Source organism: Octopus bimaculoides, chromosome 24, assembly GCF_001194135.2.
Source record: "Octopus bimaculoides isolate UCB-OBI-ISO-001 chromosome 24, ASM119413v2, whole genome shotgun sequence".
NCBI lineage: Eukaryota > Metazoa > Mollusca > Cephalopoda > Octopoda > Octopodidae > Octopus > Octopus bimaculoides.
In genome coordinates this window covers 22,696,688-22,708,087 of record NC_069004.1, presented here as the reverse complement: position 1 = coordinate 22,708,087, position 11,400 = coordinate 22,696,688, and the positions used below count along the sequence as shown (strand labels likewise).

The following is an 11,400-nucleotide window of genomic DNA, read 5'->3' as shown; positions in this document are numbered from 1 at the left end:
AACAAATGTGAGGGCATGCACAAGGAATGTATTAACTTGATGGTCAGTGAAAGGAGAGAGTTTGACATGTTGAGCATAGCACTTCCTCAGAAAAGAGAAACGGAAAAGTCCAAAGATGGAGAAGAAATTGCCAACGGCACATGTGTAGTTACATTGCTACATGTGTGCCTTTGGTGAATTCTTCTCCATCTTTGGACTTCTCCCTTTCTCCTTTCCAATGAAGCGTTATGCTTAAAACATCAAACTCTCTCCTTTTCACCAAGTGCCAAGCTAATACTTTTCTTGTGCACATCCTTACACTCATTATTTTGGTTTGTTTTTATTTGAATTGCTTGTTTATTTGAATTGACTATTTACTGCATGCTCACACAGACCATCTTTGTCCTTCTGACTGTTTTGGAGTACCTGATTCATGGATTTCTTACTCTACCCTTGGATTATGTTACCTTTAAATTCATTCAAAGCACTTCAAGGGCTCTGTTTTGTTATTTCCAGCATTGGCTTTGACGAAGGTATCATTAATTTTCTTAGGTCTTTCAATTCGCTTCAATTGATCAATAGACCAATTGAGTAAGCCTATCTATAGTGACTACTGGAAACAGTTGTAAGCCAGATTTGCTATAATAAGGAAATTATAAGTAATGACCATTATTTTAATACACACACACACACATGCACACATGTTTGTATTTATGTTCAGTTATAATTAAAACAATTTTACATTAACTGATGTAGGGTACAAATTTATTATTCTTAAGCAAGAATATTATTGACACTGACTTTGTAGTTTCAACCATCATCTTCAATGTCACAATCAATAATATTCTTGTTTAAGAATGATAAATATAAGCTTACTTTGTTTATGACAACCCATTAAAGGTGATGATAGCATTATAAATATATATATATATATATATTTCATATATATGTCCCAAATCTACTATAACATATGGTGAACTCTCATTAATCCGTGCTAATAAGGTGCAATGTTGTCCAACAATTTTGTGTCCCCTTCTCTCCTTTATAGTTTTTATATATTTTTCAGAGGGTGCATATCATGATAATGTTGATGCTGTTTAAAACTGGAAAAATAAGTTGGTTTTTTTTTTTTGAGTTCACAAAGAAAAGAAATTCACACATCTGCAATCATTCAAAAACTTGCTCATGGTCATCACACAACATAATGATGACAAATGGAGCATATTGCAGAATATCACCCAGAAAGTGATCATAATGAATAAAGTCAGAACTTACTATCTAGTCCACCAAAAACTGTAAATTCTTTGGATATGTATGTTTTAAGTATCATAGATTTTGAATCAATATATATATATAAAAAAAAAACATATTAAGGATATTGCCTACCTCCACATACATACACATCATAATTTTTCGCTTTTGAAGTTTTTCCAAAAGCTTTTGCAGATTTGTTATGCATAATTTTGAAGGATCATAATTTCAGATGTTTAAAACAGAAATCAGAAAAAACTTTTTAAATAAAATCAAAACTGAAAAATGGCAAAAAGAAGGTAGGATCTTATCACTTTTTTTCACTCTTTTTTGCAGAATTGTAATCTACAGTACTGAAAACATCATATGCAACACAATATGGTTTTTGGTATTCTAGATAGTTTCTGACTATTCTTTGCGAATACCCATACAGGGTACTTTTGATTGTGTAGTAGAACAAAACCTCAGAAATTTTCTTCACCAGGCAAACACGTGGTTTCAGGCTTAGTCCCATTGCACAACATTTTAGACAAGTGTCTTCTATTATCATTCCAAGCTTACCAAGCCTCATGAGTGAATTGGGCAGACAAACTGTGTGGAAGCATGTCATTGTGTTTAATCTCACCATCACTGCTTGAGAATCAGTGCTGGTTTGTTTACATCTTCAGTTTGGCACCTTGGGCAAGTGTCTTCTGCTTCAGTTCTAGGCTGACCAAAGCCTTGTAAGTGTATTTGGTAGATGGATACTGAAAGAAGCCCATTGTGTGTGTGTGTGTGTGTGTCTGTATTTGTCCCCCTCCTTGCCACCACTTGACAACTGATGCTGGTGTGTTTACATCCCCATAACTTAGTAGTTTGGCAAAAGAGACTGATAGAATAAGTATCAAGCTTTAAAAAAAATTGGGGTTGATTCATTCAACTAAAAAATTCTTCAAGGCAGTGCCTCAACATGGCCACAGTCTAATGGCTGAAATGAGATTTTTAAATTCCGTCAAGATGTATTTCTTAAAATGTGAACATTGTTCACATTTTAAGAAATACATCTTGACGGAATTTTAAAATAGGCATTGTAACATTGGTTATCTCCCTTGTGTTTTCTTTTTGTCTTTTTTTATCAACGTTTCTTGTTTAAAGGTCATCTGCTTTAAAAAGCAACTGACCCACTAGTGTCTATCTGTCTGTCTATCTATTTATCTTTCTATCTTTATAATGATTTATAATATACTCAACCCCCAATGTTTTAAGGAAAAACAGTGAGTGAATGGATCATATTAATTGCCTTTGGTGTGTATATCAGAGAAGATTAATAAACAGGAGAGCAGATACACTCCCAATTGTGTGTGTGCGTGTGTTTGTAGATGATTAAAATGTTATTTTAGTATTAATACAAACCAACTAACAATTAAGGTCAGATGAGGTCTGTTAAGTTTCTTAATGCACATCTCAGTTCTTTCTCTCTCTCTATCTCTCTTCCTTACACCTCTCACCTCTTCCCCCACTCGTTGCTCAACTATATTCGTTACTCTAATTCTGATCCCCATTATTCTCTTAATGACTACCATGGGTCAAGGGATTTCAGGGTAGCCAGCCACTCTCCTACCCTGCTGCTCATACAACCAACTAACCCTAACCCTAACCCAGACAATTGGATTAGTTATGTCTGAACAATATAACAGACTCAACATTATATTTTTCTACTTTAAGGGTAATAAATATTCTTTTATCGTTTGTTAATGACATATACAAAACTGTCATCATTTTAACAGCTACTTTTCCATGCTGGCATGAGTTGGACAGAGTTTATAGAAGAAGATTTTCAATAACCAGACATGCTTCCTTTTTGCCAACCCTCACCTGCTTCCAATCAAAGTAATATTTTCTTATCACCAAACATCTTTTTTGCAGAATATTGGAAATCAATGATGTTGTTTGTGTTTAAAACCACAATATATATCGAAGTGAGGTGAACACTATTGTTGTGGTGACTCTCAATAACAACAGGTACATTTTACCTTTCTTGTCACTGCCATGCATGCAATTGTCACCTGATTGAACAAAATTTATGCATCAATATATAAGAGGGTGTGAATAAAACATTTACTGTATTGCAGAAGCTTGCTTGGCTGTAGAACTTAGTGTATGCAATTGAAACAGTACTGAATTAACTCTTGCCCTCTGTGTATCATACTAAATGAATGCACACTTAGAAGGCGTGATGCAGTGGAATTGTCTGAGATAGAATCTCTTCAGAGACTTGTGTAAAATCACAAGATATCTTGGAGTGAGATAATCATCACTGCAGTGATTCACCGGAATGACAAACATATTTTATCTTTTTTAAGGCTTGTTAATGCCATGGACTTGATTGTCAGCTGCTTAAATGAAATTCATGCCTTGAGTTATATGATACACATATAGCAATTTTAATTTCTGTATCAACTGCAGGCACACACTCAAGTGATTGAGTATGTATATACATACATACATATACAATACATTCTCAGCATCTTCTAGATGAGAGAAACTGATATAAAACCTGTGGTTCCACATGATTACTGGTCATCTTACTTTAACTGTCACTAGTTACTAATCATGGAGATGTACAAGCGTTTATTACTATTATCCAATGACTAACAGATATCTCTTTAAGATGCCTCATTTGTCATTCCATCTACTGAAAATCCTATGGCAATAGAAGTGTAGTGACATGTGCAGGCCTAACCAGTTGGAAGCACACAATAAGTCACAGTATTCATCTATCACCTGCAGATCTGCATCGGGACTGAATAGTCATCTGAGAGGTCACAGATGGAAAGTCAGAAATGTCACTGACAACAAAATAGCACAAGGAGACAGCAATCATTAGTGAAGTCGGAACAATCACCAACGCATTACCATGCATTCATGTACATATGTATGCACGCAAGCATATATACATTCATGTATGCGCATGCGTTGGTTTGAATGTTTACATTTTGTGCTTCTCAAAAAATCTGCTGAGTAACAAACAGTGATATAGTTGCTGTCCTTGTCAACAAGTCATCTCATATCTCTGTTCTGTTGAAGACATTAATAACATAAAAAAGGCATCCAATTATAAAACAATACCTCAGTAATATATATATATATATATATATATACATATCCATCCAACCTATGCTAACATGGAAAAAAATTAATATAAAAACGAAGTAATCTATGTACATATAGAATTTTAGCAGTTGTACTCTAGCATCATAACTCCACTCACTCCTATACTACAAGAGGGTGCTGTTAAGTTTCTGGCCTTAAGGGTATCATGAAAGGCCTGATTGGAGGTCTACCTTCAGAGTTCTGACAGCACTTAGAAAAACTGAAGGACAACTGCAATAAGTGTATGAATGAGAGAGGGGAATATGTTGAATAAAATCATAATTAACTGATCCCCCTGAATTTTCTTTTACCCAAAGCCAGAAATTTTTCAGCACCCCCCCTGGTATTCCTGTGTGACTCTCCTCTGTTCTACATTATTCTTTATATAACATAACGTGTGCTGCTCTGTCATTTTAAATATGTGGCATGTCTTCACTAAAGCTATCTTTTACTTTTGTTTAGATGCACCCAGTTTTAAATAAAACCATTTTAATAACACTGGTGTGTGTGTGTGTGTGTGTGTGTGTGTATGCATAAGTGTGTGCATGTACATACATATGTATCTGTGTATATTTGACTGCATATGTATATGTATCAGTTTGTGTGTGTGCGTGCCAGATTGAGTCTGCCTGTGTCTGCCTCAGTACATTTGTGTGCATGATTACATGAGTTTGGTTGTGTCTAAGTAGATGGTTGTATTTACAAACTTGAAGAAAAAGTGCTCAATACAGTGCATGCATGTGTGTATGTGTGTGTGAGCACACAAATGTATGCATATGTGTTGCTTATTGACACTGAAATTTCAAAGTTACTAGCACCAATTTCATGTCCTTGATCTTTGGGTAACTGTTTCAAAATCATAGATATAAATCATCAAACAATGTAGTACTGGTTATAGCATATAACTGATCAGAATGTTACTGCCAAAGAGACATCAATATTATCTAGTGGCAATATTCAACATAAAATAGACAATAATATTCTGACCATTTATATGCTGTAACCAGTAAAGTGTTCGACAATATAAAAATGTACCTACTCTATTACTGATATTGAATGTGCTTTTGTTTCTAACTCATGGACATTTCACACACACACACACACACACACACACACACAGTAGCAGCAGCAATTGTTGTAGGTATTGACAGGATAGAAAGTCAGTGTACAATAATACCTCACTTTATGAGGACCCACTTTATGAGAACCTGGGTTTGTGAGTTTTATTTTTCAAGCACAAGATCCAAATTTTGAATGAAGTGTGAAAGCTTCTACTACCATAACAAATACTTCTGTGTGTTACCAAGAAATTCATAGAGAACGTAAAAGTTCTTCTTCTAAGCAAACAACTATAGACTTGTTTTTTTTTTGTTTTTTTTTTTAAAGAAATCTACAAGTCCATCTGTGAGTGCTTGTGAATCATCAATCGTGTCTACAAGTGATGGTGTGCATGAGTCTAGTGCAAGTGAAAGTGATTCAGAAAACGGTTATAATATTTTTTATGATAAATGATCTTGACATTCCTTTTTCTTTACATAAAATATTCTTTACATTCTACTGTTGTTTTATTGCCATTTATGAGTATCATAAATTTTATTGGTGAAATAGTTTTCTGGGAACAAATTACAATCCATAACATTGCTACTATGGGAAATTATTGCTCCTGCTTTACGAGTTTTCGCTTTACAAGTGGTCTCCAGGAACAAATTAACTTGTATAACTTGTATATCAAAGCATTACTGTATGGACCTGAATTCTTGGCTATCTACACTCTTGAAGGAAATTGAAAGTGTTGCAGAAATTCTATGTACATGACCAATAAAATCAATATGTGGGTCTTATAAAGAGTAACATATAATCCAATAAGATGACAAAGGTGACTTTAGCATGTCTTTATTATTAGTTATAATTGTTTTGATACCAATCTATTTTTAATTCCACTGCATGTACAAGACTTCATGTGAAAAGTTGAGTAATGGTTGCAGTTGATTAATTGGAGGAGCTCTTCATCAGACTGGCATCAAAAAGAGCACTCTTACACAGAGAGAGAGAGAGAGAGAGAGAAAATAGTGTAGAGACGGAGAAGAGAGTGAAATAAAACAAGAGATGGAGTATGTCTTCTTCATAGGGAGGTAAAATAAGTAACAGGAAGCTACAATTAAGCTGAGAGATCTTGTGCCCCAAAGATATGTTATTGTAGTTTAGTTTCTTGTCAGCCTGATCCACCCAATCTATGACTGAATGTACCTTTCAGATTATACAAGCCAATGCTCCCCCATTACTTCTGTTCATGATCAGAGATGCACATATTGTCAGCTCATGTGGTTATGGTCAAGCAACTGACAAGTAAATCTGTGGTATTGAACAGAATATTAGCTGTAACAATATTTCTGCTTCAACAGTTCAGAATATCTTTGATCCGGTCTGACTCAGGGATAAACAACAATATCAATGTAAACCATTTGCACCAGTGAGGGAAACCTCTACTCAGTCACTTGTTCTGCTAGAAATAGTCACCATATCTATTTCTGATTACAGCTTACTCTCTTAAAAAATAGAAGGCAGCAAAACCACATTAGATAATCTAGTCCTGAATATACAGGCCCCATGGTTGAAGCAGAGACATTCCAGCTGTAACCACCCACTTTTTTTTTTATTCAAGTAGAGTATATCCACAATCACATTAATTAACCGATGTCTCCTTTTTTGTTTCCTTTTTTTTTAAGATAATAAGTTGTGATCTGATGGATGAACTGGGATGGTCAAGAGTCAAATGTCTTTTAACACAAGTTTGTGGAATCAGATCTAAGTTGGGGCTAAACAATACAACAGCAGAGGACAGTGATATGTGGTGCATAGATGTACTCAAGAAGACCCACCCACCACAACAAAACTGATATCTGAAAGCCAAGCTGCCATGTAAAAAGCATTGATGTAGGTGTTGGTGCCACACAAAAAGCACTGGTGATAGTGCCATGTAACAAGCACCAAGTATATTCTGTAAAAAGTGGTTGGCATTAGGAAGGACATCCAGCTGCAGAAACCAAGTGAAAACAGACTATGGAACCTGGTGCAAGGCCTGGCTTTGCCAGTTCCTATCAAGATGTCCAACCAATGCCAGCAACGGAAATGGACGTTAAATGATGATGATGATGATGAAAACCAGCAATAGCAGCAATATCAAGACTACCAACAACAACAATAGCAATATCAGCATCATCACTATCATCAACAACAACAACTACAACAACAGAAACAACAGCAATAAAAGTACAACTACCAACTACAATAGTAAAAAAATGACACTAGCAGTAGCAGCTACAACAATAACAACAGCATTAGTAACACCACCACCACCACCACTACCACCACAAACAACAACACAACAACATCAATAACAACAGCAACAAAGCCAATGCCATAACTAACAATAGCAGCAACAACAACAACAATAACACATCAACAAAACTAATCAAATAAAATGTAACTGAATCTATAATGATATCAATCTATTGAACTAAACTGATGTTTAACTAGCTTTGTAACCATGGCAACACAATCATTTTTATATTTTTATTTGCATATTCTTTTCATATCAACTGATGTTGATATGTTTAACCACAGGTCAGCCTATGAGCAAAGACATTTCAGCTGTGACCATCCAATCTTTTCTTTTCATACAAAGTCTATCTGGAAACTACATAATCCAATGTATCTTTGCCTTTTCCTTGAGATACTGTGTTAATTGAGGGACATTTTGCTGTTCTTTCTTGCAAGTTGGCTTGATTATATATGGGGCTCCCTCCAGTTGGCTCATAGAGGAAGGGCCATACATAAGGATTTTTCAGGCTCAATGTAGACTTCATAAGTAATAACAAAAAATTTAAATCAGAAATCCTTGCAAGAAACACACAGAAAATGATGGCAGTAATGTAGCTGAAGCCAGTTTGGGAGGTACAAAACCTCACCAAGAAGGGCAAAAATCAGACTCCTCATTGCATAGATCCTCTCCATCTTCCTATATGACTGTGAAATATAGACTATAACTGAAAAGCTACAGAGAAAGATGCAGATACTGGAAATGAGATACTACTGCAACATCTTAGCCGTCTTGACTATAAGGATCACATCACAAGCCAGTCTGCACCCATACAAAATCATATTGGATCCCAAGAAGACCTTGTTACAATGCAGGTATGAGAAGTTTTGGTATAGTCTTTGTGGAGCTGCCTATTTGGCTATGCTGATTCGATGCTGACTTATTTGACATCAGACCTTTTAATGTTTCTCTTATTTTTCCCATTTATCTGTCTGTCTGTCTCTGTCCCTTGTTCACACTCTCAATCTCTCTCTCTCTTTCCTTCTTTCTCTGTTTATGTGTGTGAGCATCTAGTTATGTTTGTATATGCATCTAATGTCTCTCTCTCTCTATTTCTCTCACACTCTCTTTCTCTATCTGTATATCTTTTATTTTTTACAGCCATGCTGAGGCACCACCTTGAAGAACTTTTAGTCAAAATGAATCGACCCTCCGTACTTATTTTTTGCTAAAAATGGCAGTTATTCTATCGATCTCTTTTATCAAATGGCTAAGTTAACTTAGCCATTTGATAAAAGAGATCAACACACCAAAATCAATGGCGATGGGGACAAACATAGACACAAAGACACACACTGAGATATGTGTGTGTGTGTGTGTGTGTACGTGTGTGTACACGATGAGCTTCTTTCAGTTTCTGTCTACCAAATCCACAGACGAAGCTTTGTTTGACTTGAAGCTATAGTAGAAGACATTTGCCCAAGGTGCTATGCAGTGGGACTGAACCCAGCACCATGTGGTTGGGAACAAGCTTCTTACACAGCCACATAAGTATATATATGTACGCGTGCGTGTGTGTGTGTTTATGTGTGTGTGCGTGTGCATGTGTGTGTGTGCGCACATGCACAGTTGGGTTTTGCCTCCAGTACCACAATATGCTGTCATCAGAACAGTCAGCTTAGTGGTTAGTGTATTCAGCTTGCGATCATAAGACTCTGACTTTGATTCCTGGTGGCGCATTGTGTCCTTGAGCAAGACACTATATCATGTTGCTTTGGTCCACTCTGCTGGCAAAAATGCTTTGTTCCGGTATGTCCAAAGTCTAGCTTTGTCACATTCTGTGTCATACTGAATCTCCCTGAGAACAACGTTAAGGATACATATCTGTGGAGTGCTCAGCCATTTGCACATTAATTTCATGAGTAGACTGTTCTGTTGATCAGATCAACTGGAACCTTCGTCATCATAGTTTGCTCATACACGATTAAAAATGAAGTAAAATAAAATGGATGGAGGAAGACAAGAAGATACTATGAAGGCGGCGAGCTGGCAGAATCGTTAGCATGCTGGACGAAATACTTAGCGGCATTTCGTCTGCCGTTACGTTCTGAGTTCAAATTCCGCCGAGGTCAACTTTGCCTTTCATCCTTTCGGGGTCGATAAATTAAGTACCAGTTATGCACTGGGGTTGATGTAATTGACTTAATCCCTTTGTCTGTCCTTGTTTGTCCCCTCTATGTTTAGCCCCTTGTGGGCAATAAAGAAATAAGAAGATACTATGAAAGACAAAGTAACAACTATAACAACAACTTGGGGGTTAAACAACAACAACAACAATCCAACACCACCAGCAACAATTCCAAAAAAAAAGTTTATGGGCAAAACTTACTTTTTGACCACCAGCTCCAATTCTCTGAGAGATAAAATTTGGACCAAGTCTTTGTCGTAGGACTTTTTGAATAGCATCATGTTCTTCTGCAGTGAACTGTTCCTGAAACAAAGCAAAGGACATTTAAATCATCTTTCAACATTTATTCTGTCAGAAAACAATAATGTTTGAGTACAGCTAGGGCATAAGCAAACAAAATTTCTCATCCTCGTTGCCGTTGGCATCACTGATAAAAGATGGCTAGGAATCACAGAATTGGCCATATATGGCAAGCAGCAGAACCACTCCATTATCTTGTAGCAAAGCAGGGTGGGGGAATGGAAATGAGAGAAAGATGAAAAACTGTTGGAAACAGTAAAAAAAGAAGGAAGGAACAAAATAACAACAATATTAATAATAGTAATAATGATAATAATAATAATAATGATAATAAACCTAGATAAAAAGGTAAACAAAAGGCTGAAAATTCATCACAAAGAAGTGCCCGCCACTATATAGAACCTGAGCCATAGAATAATTTGAAATGATTTTATCCTCATCGTTTAACATTCACTTTTCAATGCTTGCATTGGTCAGACAGACTTTGTTGAGGCAAATTTTCTACAGCTGGATGCCCTTCCTCATCTTTTTCCAAGCAAGGTAATATTTTGCCCTAGTGAGACAGGTTTTTCATAAAAGAAACAAACAACCTCATTTCTTAGACAATAATGCTCATTTACAACCATCACTTAATATCTATAGATGGGTACACACAAAACACACACAGATACAGATATACACATGCATGCATGCACACACACACAACCAGCTTCTCTCAGTTTGTCTATCAAATCCACTCAAGACTTTTGATTTGAAAATGTTAAATTCAAAATTCTGATGCAACGACTGAGTTCAGCACAAAACCTGAGGAAAGCTGGAGCAGACAACAGCTGGAACATAGTGAAATTAACAATCAAGATGAGGACAACAATCCAACAAATATAAACAGCATTATATAAATTCCTCATCTCACAAATATAGAATTGTATAATTATATTATAATAAATAGATAATTATAATACACTCACACACATACACACATCAACATGTCTTGTAATTCCATTTGTGTGACTTGTTTTTATGCATGACATTGATGATGATAATGATCATGACGGTGATGGTAGTAGTAGTAGTAGTAGTAGTAACAGAGATGGTGAAGATGATAGCGATGTAGAGGAAGGTGGTGGTGGTGACAATGACAACTATGATGATGATGATGATCAAGCACCTGCTGCATTTCAAACGACTTATTTGTCGGTAAGATATGATCTGGAGCCGAGGGAGAGATCGA

General features: G+C 36.0%; 1 protein-coding gene across 2 annotated transcripts in view; it reads right to left on the bottom strand.

The window, feature by feature from the left end:
- The window catches only part of LOC106872915 (DNA repair protein RAD52 homolog), a 456,284-nt gene that overhangs the window by 119,184 nt on the left and 325,700 nt on the right, over positions 1-11,400 (bottom strand). For both annotated transcript variants that reach the window (XM_052976438.1, XM_052976439.1), the window contains exon 2: positions 10,071-10,172. In XM_052976438.1, the coding sequence (XP_052832398.1) occupies positions 10,071-10,172 (102 nt within the window). The remainder of the gene's footprint in view (positions 1-10,070; positions 10,173-11,400) is intronic.